Source organism: Erinaceus europaeus, chromosome 14 (assembly GCF_950295315.1).
Source record: "Erinaceus europaeus chromosome 14, mEriEur2.1, whole genome shotgun sequence".
NCBI lineage: Eukaryota > Metazoa > Chordata > Mammalia > Eulipotyphla > Erinaceidae > Erinaceus > Erinaceus europaeus.
In genome coordinates, this window is record NC_080175.1 from 30,684,003 (window position 1) to 30,702,140 (window position 18,138).

Here is an 18,138-nt window from a genome sequence, read left to right on the forward strand (position 1 = left end):
TTTATGCTCTTAAAGTGAATACTAGAATTTGAGATCAACACAAAATACCTTTTAGAATAACACCCAGAAGATTTAACTCTAGCAAAACAGATGCTGACTATTAATGCCAAAGGCTATAACAGTTATGAAAATCAAATGTATAAAATGTATATTTGATACTTATATGCCTATTAAATGCTGTGTAATTAGAAAACTTGATATTGTTGTGACAGTAGTTATCCCTGATACATGATCCATGGATTTAGTTAAATCTCAATCATTTTTGGTTGCAGAGTAGTGTTTCATTGAATATATATCCCATAACAACTTCAACAACAACAGCTTCTCCTCCTCCTCTTCTTTTTCTTCCTTCCAGGGTTATTGCTGGGAGTCAGTGCCAGCACTACAAATCCACTGTTCCTGGTGGCCATTTTTTCATTTTTATTGGACAGAACAGAGAGAAACTGAGAGGGGGAGTGGGGGATAGAGAGATAGAGAGACACTTGCAGACCATCTTGTGAAGCAGCATCTACTCCTGCAGGTGGGGAGCCAGAGGGCTCAAACCAGGTTCCTTGCACTTTATACTATGTGTGCTTAACCCAGTGTGTCACTCCTCCCCAGTAACTTTTTTTTTTAAATAACTTCTTTACACTTCTTTATTTAATTTCATTTAACAGGCAGAAGTAAATTGAGAGGGGAAAGGGGAGATAGGAGGAGAGGTATCCGTAGCACTGCTTCACCTCTTGTGGCCACCTGCAGGTGGGGACTTATGATGTGAACCCAGGTCCTTGCACATGGCAACATGTGCCCTCCATCAGATGTACCATCACCTGGCACCTTGCCATAACTTCTCTATCCAGCCATCTGTTAACAGATATTGAGGCTATTTACAGAAATTTTGGTCTATTGTTTCATGGCTGTTTGATATATTACTTGTAATTCAGGCCTAAGTCTTCTGCTGGGTATTTCTTTTTTTATTTTTTCTCTTGTGTTTGACAAAGAACAGTAGAAAAACATACATTTTTTTGTGAAGCCATACAATTCTTAAGTTAGAAATTAACTAAAGAAATAATATTATTATCCAGTGAAAAATTTTGATATTGTACTTATTATTAATGACTAAAACAACCAGCACTTGTTGAATGCTCTGTATATCACTATTACTTTGTAAACTCATTACAAATGTGCTGTTGTGATTCTAATTTTAAAAATTAGCAAATAGCATTGAGAGATTTGATGGTTTTTCCAAGAGTTTTCTTATTGTTAATGATAAAGTTAGGGCCCAAATTGTATCTGAATTCAGAGTATGTTATAACAATATCTGTTAACAATGCCTTACATAATATAGGTGAAAATAAATAACCATTCTTGATAGGCTGTAACTATTTTATGGCAATCATTTTATTATGCCTTTGTCAGCCAGTCTCTATTGAATATCTCTAGGGACCTGAAACTCACTCTTTCCTCAACTTTTTTCCTTATATGGCAGCTTCTATTACAGATTTCTCATGTGGAGTTACATATAGTATATATATAGCTTTTTTTTTTTTTTTAACTACCAGAGTTACCACTGAGGCTCTGTGCCTACAATTTTTCTTCTATGAACTCTTTTTTTTTTTTTAAATTTAAGATAGAAGAAGAGAGATATGAAGAGGAGAGATACCAGAGCACAGCTCTACTTGCAAAGCCTGTTTATGTAGGTGCTCCCATGGGTGCTGGAAGCTTGAATCTGTGTCTTTGGACATGGTACTCATGTGTTCTTTACAGTGTGAACTATTTCCTTTCAGGATCCCCCACCCAACTGGGTTACTTTTACACTGTTTGATTTTGGGGAACTGCATAGAGTACACCTATTATTGTATTAAGGAAAAATCTCTTGTTTGCACTGTATATACACATATATGTATTTATTAGTGATTCAACAGTGGCTTACAACATTTTAAGATAATAGGGATATAATTGCACACTAGTCCCACCACTAGAGTTCTGTGTCTCTGCCCCCTTCCAGTGGAAATTTCAATAGTTTTCTTAAGGTCACAGATATAGGTTGACTTTATATTTGTATTTTTTTGTCCATTTTTTTCTATGGTCCTGCCTTCATTTCCTAAGTCACATCTATACTACTTCCCCTTTCCTCTTCTCTCACAGATAAGTGAAACAGTGCTTGACTTTCTCTGGTGATTTTCAGATTTTCTTCTCTTCCAGTGATGGTATAAAAATAAACTATATACCTGAAAGCAGAAGTACACTAGAGTTTGCAGTGAGTATCCCCCTAACACTTCTTCTCCACTATTCCAAGCTTTGGGTCCATGATTGCTCAACAACTTGTTTGGCTTCGTATGTTAACTCTTTTTTCAGTCACCAGGTTCCAGATGTCATCAGGATGCCGGCCAGGCTTCCCTGGACTGAAGACCCCACCAATGTGTCCTGGAGCTCCGCTTCCCCAGAGACCCACCCTACTAGGGAAAGAGAGAGGCAGACTGGGAGTATGGACCGACCAGTCAACGCCCATGTTCAGCGGGGAAGCAATTACAGAAGCCAGACCTTCTACCTTCTGTAACCCACAATGACCCTGGGTCCATGCTCCCAGAGGGATAGAGAATGGGAAAGCTATCAGGGGAGGGGGTGGGATATGGAGAATGGGTGGTGGGAATTGTGTGGAATTGTACCCCTCCTACCCTATGGTTTTGTTAATTAATACTTTCTTAAATAAAAAAAAATAATAAAAATAAAGACTTGCGGTGACAAATGTTTCAAGTTCTAGTGGAATTGATTTCCAGAGCCATTTGGTCATCTCCCCCTATTTCTTTCCCCCTCTGGGGATATGGAACAAAATTAATTATTTTTAATTTTTTATTAGTGATTTAATACTGATTTACAAAATTATGAGATAACAAGGGAAAATTCCACACCATTCCCACCACCAGAGTTCTGTCTCTCCCTTCCCTCCATTGGAAATTGTATTAGTTCTCCTAAGATCTCAGATATAGGTTGAGCATTCTCTCTCTCTCTCTCTCCCATATACATATATTGTCCTCTTTTTCTTTTTTAAATTTATTTTTAGTATTGGATAAAGATAAAGAGAAATTGAGAGGGAAGAGGGAGATAGAGAGGGAAAGAGACAGAGACACCTGCAGCCCTGCTTATCCATTTGTGAAGCTTTCCCCCTGCAGGTAGGGACCAGGAGCTTGAACCTGGGTTCTTGAACACTGTAATGTTAGTGCTTAATCAGGTTTGCCACCATCTGATGCCTCCTTTTTTTTCTATGGTTCTACCTTCTCTTTCTTTTTAAGTAACACCTATACCTATGGATACTTCCAAGTATCTTTCCTTTTTTCCTCTTCTCTTTCCAGATCTTGATGTAATTGGAGTTCAGAGGCTTCTGGTCATCTCCCCCTAACATTTCTCCCCCTCTGGGGATATGGGGTGCAGAAGGCTTCTGCAGTTGCTACTCAGCTGGACATGGGCATTGGCAAGTCAATTTATACCACCAGCCTGTTTCTGTCTTTCCCTAGTTGGATAGGACTCTAGAGAGATGAGACCTGGGACACATTGGTTAGGTTTTCTGCCCAGGGAAGTCAGGGTAGAGTGGCAGCTTAGGGGCCAAAAGGTGGTAAGATAAAAAGCAGGACAGTAGTCTGGGAGGTGGCACAGTGACTAAAGCGCTGGACTCTCAAGCATAAGGTCGTGAGTTTGATCTCGGGCAGCACATGTACCAGAGTGATGTCTGGTTCTTTCTCTCTCTACTCCTCTCTTTCTCATGAATAAATAAATAACATCTTAAAAAAACTTCAAAATATTTAATAAACAGGAACCAAAAAATGTAGGAATAGAACAGATTAGAATAGGGCTTTTAGGGTGGAAAGAAGCTTGGAAGTTTATTTTATTTTATTTTATTTTTTTGCCTCCAGTGTTATTTTAGGCCTCGGTGCCTGCACCATGAATCCACTGCTCCTGGAGGCTACTTTTTTCCCTTTTGTTGCCCTTGTTCTATCATTGTTGTGCTTATTGTTATTGTTGTTGTTATTGATATTGTTGTTGGATAGGACAGAGAGAAATGGAAAGAGGAGGGGAAGACAGAGGGAGAGAGAAAGACACCTGAAGACCTGCTTCATTGCTCATGAAGCAACCCCTCTGCAGGTGGGGAGTCGTGGACTGGCACCGGGATCCTTACTGATCCTCGCGCTAACATGCTGTGCTACTGCCAGACCCCCTGAAGTATATTTTAGGGGCCCATGATTTTAGTAATTTTTGCTGGAAATTGATAGCTAACATGGATGTGGACTAATAATATGGTCTGGGAAGATGGTGTCAGAGTTGAGAATAGAGCTAGAAAGCTGGATTAGGGCAGAGAATAGCTCCCAAACTTGAAGAAAGTTTAACAATACAGCAAACTGTTTACCCTGTCAATCTGACTCAGGGCCCATATATATTTATATTTAGCACAGAAGCCTGTGTAACCTCTGAGTCCCTGTCAGAATGAGCTTGCAGTTGACCTTCACACTTAAAAAAAAATTCTTTACTGGGGGATTAATATTTTACAGTTGAAAGTAAATACAACAGTTTGTACATGCATAACATTTCCCAGTTTTCCATATAACAATACAACCCTCACTAGGTCCTCTGCCATCCTGTTCTAGGATCTGAACTCTCCCCCTCACCCACTTCAAAGTCTTTTACTTTAGTGTAATACACCAACTCCAGTCCAAGTTCTGCTTAGTGTTTTTCTCTTCTGATCTTGTTTTTAAACTTCTGCCTATGAATGAGATCATCCCATATTCATCCTTCTGTTTCTGACTTATCTCACTTAACAAGATTCCTTTAAGATCAATCAAAGATGGGCTGAAAACAGAGAAATCACCATTTTTAATAGCTGAGTAGTATTCTATTGTGTATATACCACAACTTGCTCAGCCACTCATCTGTTGTTGGACACCTGTGTTACTTCCAGGTGACCTTCATATCTTTTTAAAAAAATATTTATTTATTCCCTTTTGTTGCCCTTGTTTTTTATTATTGTAGCTATTATTTATGTCGTTCTTGCTGGATAGGAGAGAGAGAAATGGAGAGAGGAGGGGAAGACAGAGAGAGGGAGAGAAAGACAGATACCTGTAGACCTGCTTCACTGCTTGTGAAGCAACACCCCCTGCAGGTGGGGAGCCAGAGACTTGAACCAGGATCCTTAAACTGGTCCTTGCGCTTTGCGCTACGTGTGCTTAATCTGCTGTGCTACCGCTGGACTCCTGTGACCTTCACATCTTACGTAGTGTGATATTCAATGTAGAGAAGAGCTCTCTATTCATACTTTTACCTTATGTCTTGAGAAAACAGCCCAAGTTTCTACATTAATTTTAGTAAAACATAATTTTGTACTTTGAGTATATCAAGTTTAATTTTAATTCTTCCTTTATATATGTGACATGTACATCTATGATAATGGTCCCTACCTTTAATTGTCTAGACTTTGATACAATTTCAAACAGACATTAGAGTTGACCAAGGAATCTATATAATGTATCTTTTTTTATTTTACTTTTATTAATGACTTAATGTTGATTTATAAAATTATAACAGGTATATTTCCATACCATTCCCTCCACCAGAGTTCTTTATCTCCATCCCCTCTATTGGAAGCTACAATAGTTTTTCCAAGGTCACAGACATGGATTAACTATAACTGTCTTTCAATATTTATATACATTTGTCCATTTTTCCATGGTCCTGTCTCTTCCTTTATAAGACACACCTATACCTATTAATATTTATGAATGTCTTTCATTTTCTTTCTCTTTTCTCTTTGGGTCCTGATGGAGTTCAGAGCCCTCTGTTCATCTTCCCCCTTTCATTTCTCCCCCTCTGGGAGTATGGACCAAAATGGATTTCTGGCTTCTGTAATTGCTTCTCCACTGGGCATGTATGTTGACAGGTCAGTTCATACCCCCACTTGCTTTTATCTTTCCCTAGTTTGTTAGGGCTCTAGAGAGGTGCAGTTCTGGGACACACTGGTGGTATCGTCTGCCTAGGGAAGTCATGATAGGAGTCATGATAGCATTTGCAACTTGGTGGCCCAAAGGCAGTAAGGTATAGAGCAGGACAAAATGATCAATGAACAGGAACCTAAAAGTAGGAATAGAGCAAATGAGAATAGGGATCTTAGGGTGAAAAGAACTGGGTTAATCTATTTTAGGTATGCTCCTAGTGGCTTATGACTTTCATAGTTTTTGCTGGAGTTTGATAGATAACATGGAGTTGGACAAAAATATTGTCTGGGAAGATGGTGTCAGAATTGAAAACAGGGCTAGATAGTTGGATTAGGACAGAGAGTAGCTCCTAATCGTGAAGCAAATCTATGAATAAAATTAACTGTTCACCCCATCCACCCGATCCAAGGCCCATGTATATTTACACTTAGCACAGGAGCCTGTGTAACCTGAGTCCCTGTCAGTCTGTGCTTGTAGTTCATGGTTATAGTTAGGAACATTCTAGGCTGTACTCATTTCCAGACCAGTCTTCTTTGAGTGGCAGGGTAGGATGACTTAGTCTTCCTTTAGAGAGTGGGGCAATCCCTACTATTGCTACATTTAGGGAGGATAAGTTCCTGGAGTTGTCCATGAGAGGCCTTATGATGACATTCCTGATGGAAGTGACCAGTGATGGTGGAGAGAAGGATCTTTATAATGTATCTTTTTTAAATCTATTTTTTAAACATTATTTCCTCATACTAGAAATTGATACAAATATGTTTAGGCATAAATATTGCATTATTTTTAATCAAATCCCTTCTTTTCACCTAAGAATGGGGGTGTCCATCTCCCTAGACAATAACCTGGATCCATCTGCATATTAGATTTCAGGTGTAGGCAAAAACTAGTAAAGATAATGGGCCCTTTGGAATATACCTAAAATAGACCTACTAGCTTTTTCCAAAATGGAGACCCCAAATTTTTATCTGCAGTATTCTTGCCTTTAGGTTCATGATTAGTCAGCAATTTGTTCTGCTTTATATCGTAACTCTTTTTCAGCCACCAGGTTCCATGATGCCAACCTGACTTTGCTGGACAGAGGACCCCACTATGCGTCTTGGAGCCCCACCTCCCCAGAGCCCTGCCCCACTAGGGAAGGAGAGAGGCAGGCTGGGAGTATGGATCGACCTGTCAATGCCTATGTTCAGTGGGAAAGAAATTATAGAAGCCAGACCTTCCACCTTCTGCAACCCACAATGCTCCTGGATCCATACTCCCAGAGGGATAAAGAATAGTGAAGCTATCAAGGGAAGGGATTGGATATTGAGCTCTGGAGGTGGGAAATATGTGGAAATGTACCCCTCTTATCCTATCATCTTGTCAATATTTCCATTTTATAAATAAAATTTTTAAAAAGAATGGGGGTATTATTGAAGTCATGTGCTGTAATCATATAGTCATTGGATACCATGACTATCTAATCTTTATGTATGACCTGTCCTAAGCATTGTTGCTATGGGATTTTATTTATACAAACCTGGATTTCTCTTTCAGAGTGTGTTTATGGATTTGAAGTGCAACCTGCACTGTTCCTAGCTGTAACCATGAGTTATGAACTCAGCCCAGTAGGTATTTAGAAGTTACACAGGTGCTGGTGCTAAATTATATATATTCCTGGATCAGGTGGATGGAGGTAAATAATTAATTCTATCTAGTTGTTTAAGCATTGTTTAGCTTATTTGTTTAACCCAATCAGAATTAGTTTTTTTTTTCTTAGACTAATTTTTTTTTTTTTTGGATCTGTCTTCTTTGGGCCTTTCTGTTAGATTGCTAAGTTATTTGGTCTAAGTCTAATTGATTAGAGAATGTATGATGCCTTCTTTAGGCACTACAACTAGGATTCCAGGTTTATTAGATCTAAGTCTAGTCATCAAAGACTATTGAATACTTTTACTTTGAGTTATATAATTGTCCCCTAGCTTATGGCTACATGTACATCTGTACCCAGTACCCTAAATGCTACCCCATACCTAGTACCTGTAACTTTGTTAGATGATGTGCAGTCTAAAGTGGATCTAGGTATCACCAGGTTTGAAGAGTTGCGAAGTTGACGTCTCATGCTCTATCTCTCTGGTTGCTGTCATGATAAGAATTCAGTAGTGTAATAATATGGGATGGCAGTACTAGTAGCAATTAGGTTGATGTCACCATAAGTGGTATATTGTTAATGGATCAGAGAGAAGAAATATCAAGAAGTATGGGCATAGTCCTAGAGGTTTCTGGACTTAGAGAAATGAGGATTTTAAAGACAGTGCAAGGGGTTTCTTATAGTCTTAGAAAGAGATTAGAACGTAGCTCTGAGTATATGTTCCTTCAGTCTAAGCACTTAAGACTTCAAATTGGTAATCATATTGAATTTTAACAGTGGGCTCAAATTGTTCCTACATTTCTAATAATGACTTATTCTTTGTAATATTAAATCTTCTAAAAGCTTAGACCAGGGAGAACAGAAACAACTGGTGGTGTTACTTTCTATGATATAGCTATCTGTACATAGCATAAAAGAACATAAATTATGGTGAGGCCTTGTATGATACAGCAAATCCTAACAGTTGATGCTAAAATTTAACTCAATTTCCAAATAATTTGGTTATAGCAATAACTATTTATTGCCTTCTTAAACCCCAAGACAGCAGGAACCTTCGCCTTTCCCTATAAAGTCCATATTTCTCCCGGTCCTGGAACCTCTAGGGTAGGGCTTGTCCTGCATGCTTCTCCCAGTCATACCAACTGATACTGCCTCTGCTGATCCCATCCTATTCAGTGTAACCACTACAACCTCAGCATGTTTCACTTCAGACTGTCAAAGACATCAGGAGTGGAATGTCAGTCCTTCAGCTTCATTACTCTGCCACCAGGTTCCAGATGCTACCATGATGCCGACCTGACTTTTCCTGGGCAGAGGACCTCACCAATGTGTCATGAAACTCTGCCTCCCCAGAGCCCTTGCCCCAGTAGGGAAAGAGAGAGATAGGCTGGTAGTATGGATTGACCTGTCAACACACATGTTCAGTGGGGAAGCAACTACAGAAGCCAGACCTTCCACCTTCTGCACCCCATAATGATCCTGGGTCCATACTCCCAGAGGGATAAAGAATAGAAAAGCTTTCAAAGGAGGGGGTTGTATATGGACTTCTAGTGATGGGAATTGTACCCCTCTTATCCTATGGTCTTGTCAATATTTTCATTTTATAAAAAAAAATTAAAAATAAAGATTAGAATGACAGTAATTAATTATTAGTAAAGGAGGTTAGTTGAGAATTTATTTTTATGCTAATCCAGTGATTAACATCTATAGTAATATACTAGACCTCACTTTACTCATTAGTGTACTCTTTAGTGGTATCTGAACACCTATATTTTAGATACTGATAGGGCCAAATGGTCATGATTTATCTGTCCTAAAATTATAGTTGACTTAGATGTTTAAAAAGCTATATATGCATATATATATTTTAGAGCTCCTTGAACAGTTGAAGATTTTGATTATCTTAGAAGTCTGAGGTATTGGATACTTAGGCTAAAGCAAATGTTTGTACTTAGAGGTATGGTCTGGGCAGTTCAAGAACTTGAAGTATTACATCTATTTGCCCTCTGAGAAATCATATTAATAGTGATTTATGGGAATATAAATCAATAGGATTATAATTTCACCCCTTTCCCGCCACTGACAATCTGTGCTTACCCCCCCCCCCGTAACCATTATAGTTTTCCATAGTCTAAATAAGGGTTGTATTTAGTTAAGTTAGTTTCAAGTATATGTATTCAATTATCTAAATTCTACAAAAACATCCTGTGTTTTTCCTTTACTTCCTTGCTTGCTTCACTAAGCATAATGTTCATAAGTACCATCCATTTTATCACAAAGGATGGAAAATTGTCTTTTTATTGCTGAGTAGCACTCCATCGAGTACATGTTCCATAAGTTTTTTTATCCGGTCATCTATCAAAGGGCATTTTGGTTGCTTCCAAATTTTGGCTATTGTGAACAGGGCAGCTATGAACACAGTGGTACATATACTCCTTCAAATTACTGTTAGAATCTCTATTGGATAAATGCCTAGAAGTGAAATTGCTGGATCATAAGGTATTTCCATATGCCTTTGTTTAAGAATTCTCCATACTGTTCTCCATAGTGGTTGTAGCAGTTTGCATTCCCACCAGCAGTGTAGTAGAGTTCCTATCTGTCCTCCTTTCCAGCACTTATCCTCTCCTGTTTTGTTGATGAAGGCTATTCTCACAGGTGTGAGGTGGTATCTCAATGTCGTTTTAATTTGCATTTCTTTGGTGATGAGTGGATATTCTGAATCATGCATGCTGGAGCTATAGCCCAATCTAGTAGCATGAGGTTGAGGAAAATAACCTTAAATTCACTAATATTTAGGCGAAATTACATTATTTTTCATGTATATTTCATAAAGATGGAGACCTTTCAGGCTTAATTCCTCTGAGTGTCTTCATTCCAGTGAAAATACTGGTAGTTTATAAAATCTGTCATTTTGGATCAAACAAAACTTTCATGTGTATGATTTTTTTTTCTGTCAACTTTTCTTGCTTTCTTTTTATAGACATTGTTCGAAGTGATGTTGCCTTGGATAAACAGAAGGGCTGCAAAATTGCCCAGCACCCTGATATTATGCTGGAGCTCCAGCGGGAGAAGGCAGCTCAGATGCATCTGGTTCTTCTAAAGGAGCAGTTCTCCAATACTTACAGTAATCTCGTATTAACAGGTAAGGCAGTAGTCATTGACTGAAATCTCAGCACATCATAAATCAGTGACCTCCACCAATTAGTGCCTTGATACTTGGGAGACACTAACCTGGGATCCAGATGAGTCCACACCTTTCTTTCTCCACCCATTATATTTCTTTCTGAATTGTGATGGAACTTGTCTTCCTATAAAGTATATACTTTTGTAGCTTGCAGATTTCAGGTTTAAGACTATAGGCAATTCATAATGTGTGTTCTTAAAAGATGAAATGAAAATTAATTCAGTCATTTAAAAAATAATGGCTTTTTAAAGGTATGTCAGTGTATTGAACGAATTACTAAATTCGGTCTAAGAAGTAACTGTTTGCTTCTTTCTGTGTATGCCCTTTGTATGAACCCAGTGAATAAAAAGTGAAATGTAGAAGAGATAGTGATCCATGGGCAGAACTGAGAATGTTCTATTCCTAGTGGAGTTTCAGAATATCTGGGGAATTTCAGTTTCTTCTTAGAGCAAAGAGACTATGAGGACTTGAGCCAAATGTCCTTGGTTTTAGGAGGTAAGGGAATATATATCAGAGTTCTAAGGAGAAATAGTTTTTTTTTTTTTTTTTTTCTTCCCCTCCAGGGTTATTACTGGGCTCGGTGCCTGCACCATGAATCCACCGCTCCTGGAGGCCATTTTTCCCCCTTTTTGTTGCCCTAGTTGTTGCAGCCTCGTTGCGGTTATTATTGCCATTGTTGATGTTGCTTTGTTGTTGGATAGGACAGAGAGAAATGGAGAGAGGAGGGGAAGACAGAGAGAGAGGGGAGAGAAAGATAGACACCTGCAGACCTGCTTCACCGCCCGTGAAGCGACTCCCCTGCAGGTGGGGAGCCAGGGGCTTGAACCGGGATCCTTATGCCGGTCCCTGCGCTTTGCGCCACGTGTGCTTAACCCACTGCGCCACCGCCCGACTCCCGGAGAAATAGTTTTTTTGAAGATCTTTTTGAAAACTTTGCTGGAAAGCTGTTAATTGTATGCTTTTATTAAACTTGATAAAAATAGCATAATATAATGAGAATCATGAGGGACTTGAGATGAACTAAGAAAAATTGAAATTACCTCCATTTTTTTATGATGTGCAAGGCACATCATAAAAAATACATTATATTTATCCAGATAACTTTTAGTGAATTAAAAATGTTTTCTTTTATTTATGAATATAAAATTAAAATATGTAATGTGTTATAAGCTCATATTTAAAAATAATATCCAAGTTCAAAATTTAACTTTTTTCATTTTAAATTTTTTTTATTGCAACCAGGGTTGAGAACCCCATGCACTGGGGTTTGGTGCATGCACGAGGAATCCAGTGCACCTGGTGATCATTCTTTTCCTTTTTTTTTCTTTTACATGAGAGAGAGAGAGAGAGAGAGAGAGAAAATGGGGAGATAGGAAGGGAAAAAGAGTGCCATCTACAGCACCTCTTTGTCACTCGTGAAGCTTCCCTCCTGCAGGTGCTGATCAGGTCCTTCCTTGTACATGGTAATGCTTACATTCTACCAGGTGTTCCACTAGCTGGCTCTAATTCAACTTTGTTTATGTGCTTTCTGGCATTTCACCAAGAATTGTTCAGCAGCGACCAAATTACTTTGATTTTTTAAAAAAGGTCAAGATATTCAACTTTTCCATCTTGTACCTTGTGGAAAGCCTAGGAGTTCTGAGATGAGAGCCAGGCTAAAATGTGGCTTTGGTGAGTAGGGAAGTGGATTATGGATTTTATAAATTCTGTATTTTGCTCTTTGATAGGTTATTAGGGAGGAAAAACTTTAAAGTGATTTATGGCTAGTGCATGCATTTCCCTACATTGGCTAATGACACTGTGTTTAAGTTTAAATGTTTGAAAAGAACATAGGTTTTTTTTCCAAAACTTCTACCTCAAATGTTCTTGTATTTTGTGTTTTCCAATTCAATTATTAGAAATAAAATATTTTCATTATATCCTTATTCTAATATTTTAGGCGCATATTAGAGAGGTCAAACCCACATTCTTTAATATGACATCAAAAGAATTTAGGGTAATTCTAAGCCTAAACTGTAGATGTGGAGTATAGTTTAAAGGCATATTATCTTTGAAAACACAAGTGTTCTATTGAGTTCAATGGAATCTTTTCTAATTCTCAGTAACATAATCCCTTTGGATGTTTATTCTCAGTTCAAACTGTTGGAATCAACATTGTCAACTTTTACCCTGACAACTTGCTTACTTTTCACTAAACAAACTTAGCCTAGAGAAGAGCCTCTTTCCTGCTTTCACTTCTTCTAAGCTGCTTCAAAGAGTCCTCAGGCATTTTCCACATTTTTCACCCAAATGCCTGTGTAGAGGTGGTACCATGTAGCAGACAGAGCATTTGGTGTGCCCTGGTTTGTTTACATGAAAATTCAGAAGGTTTTGGCTCCAGGTGTTGGGAAGAGATGGTGTCATTTCAATTTAGCACCAATGGTAAAAATATTTTAATGTCCTTTAACTAAGTCTTTGATTTTACACAGTGTGGGTTTCTAATTGTTAACACAGTGTGGGTTTCTAATTGTTATGAAGTTTAATCCTTGATTTCTTATATAAATTTTGAGAACATGGTCTCCAGACAGCTAAGCATAATATTTAAACATAACTAAACTAACTTTTGTAAATATTTCCCTTTTTGGTGATGAATGTATATTGGTAAGGAGGGTGAGGTTGAAGGGGCAGAAACCTTTCAAATGAAGTGACTTTCTTTACCAATGTATTCAGAACACCTACGCTAGGATCTCTGCTTGATGATATTCTACTTATTTTGTACAATTCTAGCATCATGTTTAAAATATCTTCTATGTAAGTATTTATGTGGGAACAGGACAAGGAAACAAAGTCTCCAAACTCTTAGAAGGAGATGGCTTTTCATTGCTCTCTCCGTCTTTCTCCATTTATTTACAGAACTTCTTGTCTATGGATAGCACTATATCACACTTATTTTAGGGTTAGTAAGTGATAAATTCTTTATTTTAAAATTGGACAGCTAAGGTCACAGTATGTGAAAAATAAATGAAATAATTGAAATGCCAGTCTAACAGGCAATTAATACAGTGATGGGACTATTAGTTGATTAAAGATAATGTCTAAGATTATAGTTGTTTCCTTCCACCTCACAAGCAAGCACTCATTCTTTTGGGTCCTGTTTTTGGCTTGTATGACTGTTAGCATTTAACTGAGAGACATGCTATTATATTACATATTCCAAATAATGGTTACTATTAAACAGTTACCCTTTAAATGAGAGTAGATGATTTAATTCATTTGAGTGAATTCTGACCACTTTTTAAAAGGATCCAACTCCATCTTCCTTATTGGATACTAGGCTAATGAAAACAAGTAGCAACTCTTTTAATGAAAAGACCCTCTTTATATCATATTTTAGAAAATAGAATTATAGGGGAGCTTGGCGGTAGCGCAGCAGGTTAAGTGCAGGCGCAAAGCACAAGGACTTGTGTAAGGATCCCAGTTCCAGCCCCCGGCTCCCCACCTGCAGGGGAGTTGCTTCACAGGTGGTGAAGCAAGTCTGCAGGTGTCTATCTTTCTCTCCCCCTCTCTGTCTTCCCCTCCTCTCTTAATTTCTCTCTGTCCTGTCTAACAATGATGACATCAATAACAACCACAATAAAAAAACAACTAGGGCAACAAAAGGGAAAATAAATATAAAAAAAGAAAATAAAGTTGTAATTTTTCATGGTGTTCTATTTGATTTGATGATTTCATGTGAGTAATTCATTAGAGGATACTGGAAATAATGCTAGAGGGTTTAGAAGTAAGTTATTTATTTATTTTGCCTCTAGGGTTATTGCTGGGGTTCAGTTCCTGCATCATGAGTCCACTGCTCCTGGAGGCCATTTTTTTCTCCTTTTGTTGCCCGTCTTGTTGTAACCTCGCTGCAGTTCTTATTGTTGTTGATGTCGTTCGTTGTTGGATAGGACAGAGAGAAATGGAGAGTGGAGGGTAAGACAGAGAGGGGGAGAGAAAGACAGACACCTGCAGACCTGCTTCACCACCTGTGAAGTGACTTCCCTGCAGGTGGGGAGCCGAGGACTCAAACTGGGATCCTTAAGCCGGTCCTTGCACTTTGTGCCACTTGTGCTTACCTGCTGCTCTACCACCTGACCCCCCACATTTGAAATTTTAATGCATTCAGTACGTGGACTTCCAGAAAGGTCATGCTAATTCATATAGAGATACCAATAATACATGAGGAAACTCATTTATCCTGTATTTTGTTAGTCCTGATTATTTTTGTTTTTTAATTACAATGCTGTTTTCCAGTCACCTTTTACATTTACTAACACTTTTATTATCTATGAATTACCCATTTCTTTTTATTATTTACAATATATATATATTTAGTCATTTACTAATAAGTGTGGGCAAGAGAAGTACAGATAGAGCCTGAGTATATTGCTATAATGTGTATATATATATATTATATTTTATTGGTATATGCAATGCTGGGGATTTAATTCAGTACCTAGTCCTCCTGCTTTTAGTTTGGCCACTCTACCTTCCTGTTTCCCTCCCTTCCTTCTTTCCTTCTCCCCTTCCTCACTCCCTCCCTCCTTCCCTTTCTCTCTTTCCTCTGTATCTTCCTTTGTTCCTTCCTTTTACAATGGTTGTGGTTCAGTACTTACATAGCTTCACTGTTCCCTGCTACATTTTTTTTCTTTTTCTTTTTGTCATTTTGATAAAGGGTGTGAAATAGAGTTCTTTATTAGTTAGTAGCCTTTCCACTTTGTTTTCTTTTATATACTTCCCTCTGTGATTACCCTTGCCTGTTATGTAGTTCCATCCTGCTCTTGTTTCTAGTCCAGAACTGGTTTTGTAGCAGTGTTTGGTTCTGTTCTTTAGTGATGTTTGGAGCTTTATTTATCTAGTCCCTAAGCCACATAACCTGTCTGAGGGTTTTTTGGGGGTGTGTGTATGTATGTGTGTCTTAAAATTCTTTCTTTTTTAAATTAATTTTTTTATATTTATTTATCCCTTTTTTGATGCCTTTGTTGTTTTATTGCTGTAGTTGTTGTTGTTGATGTCGTCGTTGTTGGATAGGACAGAGAGAAATGGAGAGAAGAGGGGAAGACAGAGAGGGGGAGAGAAAGATAGACACCTGCAGACCTGCTTCACCACTTGTGAAGCAACTCCCCTGCAGGTGGGAAGCAGGGAGCTGGAACCTGTATCCTTATACCGGCCTTTGTACTTTGTGCCACCTGCGCTTAACCCACTGCGCTACCACCCGACGACTCCCCTTAAAGTTCTTTCTATCTCATCTCCCTGTCATAATCGCATCAGCTGTTGCTTCTGACAGCATAATAGCAGTACACAACCGCACAATGAATCTAGCTATTTTTGCTATTATTGTAATTATTGTATTATTTTTAATAGAGATGTTGATTTAGGGGGCCTAGGCAAGTAGCACACTGGGTTAAGCACACATAGTGCAAAGCTTAAGACCCTGCACAAGGATGGTGGTTCAAGCCCCTGGCTCCCCACCTGCAGTGGTGTTGCTTCACAGGTGATGAAGCAGGTCTACAGGTGTCTATCTTTCTCTCTCTCTTCTCAATTTCTCTCCGTCCTGTCAAACAACAACAACAACAATGGAAAAAAATTGCCTCTAGGAACAGTGGATTTGTAGTACAGGCACCGAGACCCAGAAATAAACTTGAAGGGAAAAAAAAAGAGAGATTGACTTATTCCCTTATTCACTAAGGAATCTCCCATAAGCTAACTACCACAATTTAAAACGAAAAAGTTAAATAAAATAGAAAAGAAACAAATTCAAGTTTCATAATTATTTTTAAAAAATAATTATTTATTCCCTTTTGTTGCACTTGTTGTTTTATTGTAGTTATTATTGTTGTTGTTATTGATGTCATTGTTGTTGGATAGGACAGAGAGAAATGGAGAGAGGAGGGGAAGACAGAGGGAGAGAGAGAAAGAGAGAGAGATAGAGAGGGAGAGAGAGAGACCTGCAGACCTGAAGCGACTCCCCTGCAGGTGGGGAGTCTGGGCCTGGAATCGGGATCTTTACACTGGTCCATGAGCTTTGTGCCACATGTGCTTAACCCACTGTGCTACCACCCGACTCGACTCCCAAGTTTCATAATTCTTATCAGAACTTAAGTTCTTCTATGCATCTGTTTTCTCTTGTGGAGTGTGTGTGTGTGTGTGTGTGTGTGTGTGTGTGTGTGTGTGTGTTGGGGGGTGGGCTGGGGGTGGGCAGGGGGGTGTCTAGACTTGTTTCATTTTCCCTCCAGAGAAGATTTTGTATTTGTTAGAATTCTGAAGAGATGAAGACATCTATTATGCAATTTCCCTAGTCGTTTGTTTATAATATGATGAGTTCAGCTATTATATGCTACCTTTTCATATTCTTAATATGAACAAAAGCCACATATTTGCATATAATAATCATACATAACAGTGGTGACTGTGACAGTGTGGTCTGGTAGGAATTTATAAATTGTATTATGTAACAGGGAGAATAACATTTTGTTCATTTGAATCATCTATGATACTCCTATAGTTTATGTTGTAAAATATACTATTATTAAATTGATTGATGGTTGGAAAAAAATAATAAAGCCAGTGGGCAGTGTGGTGGTTCAGCCAGTAGAGCAATTATGCTATCCTGCTAGAGAACAGGGGTCTGAGCCCAGGACCCATGTATGGGGGGATTTCATGAGTTGTGGGTATTTCCCCTCTCTTTTCTTCTGTATCTGCCACCCTCAGAAAGAAAAGAAAAGAAAAGAAAAGAAATAAAAGGCCAATGGGAATAGTGTAGTTGTCATCCAGGTACTGAGACCTAGCAGTTATCCTGATGGAAAAAAAATAATCAAGAAAAACCAAACCAGCAAAAAGAAAAAAAAGAAAGAATAAGAAAAAGGCCCCAAGACAAAGGTAGTATACAATAGCAAGAAGAACAGTATTTATAGTAAAAAGAAGAGTAAAAGGGACAGAGTTCATATTTGAGAAAAATATTAGCTGAGAGTTTCCCCAAATTAAAGAGGGAAATAGGTCCAGGAAGCTCAACTAGCCCCAAGAAAAATAAATCCAAACCTAAGTGCACTAAGGCACATAGTAATTAAAATGGCAAATACCGATGACAGGAAGATTCTAAAGACTGCTAAAGAAAAGCAGAGTAACTTATAAGGTAAATTCCATAAATCTATCAGCTGATTTCTCTATAGAAACTCTATAAAGGCAAGAAATGACTGGCAGGATTTGCTAAAATTTTTTTCACAATGCTACCTACTATGTTACCTGCTGTCATTCAGGGTTTGAAGGAGGGATGAAGAACTTTTCAAAGAAATAATGATTAAAGGTATGCAATGCCACTAAATTAGTTCTACCAAAATATTTATATGAAA

General features: G+C 38.2%; 1 protein-coding gene across 2 annotated transcripts in view; it reads left to right on the forward strand.

The window, feature by feature from the left end:
* HPSE2 (heparanase 2 (inactive)) overlaps positions 1 to 18,138 on the forward strand; it is a 707,067-nt gene that overhangs the window by 56,506 nt on the left and 632,423 nt on the right. For both annotated transcript variants that reach the window (XM_060171512.1, XM_060171513.1), the window contains exon 3: positions 10,571 to 10,732. In XM_060171512.1, the coding sequence (XP_060027495.1) occupies positions 10,571 to 10,732 (162 nt within the window). The remainder of the gene's footprint in view (positions 1 to 10,570; positions 10,733 to 18,138) is intronic.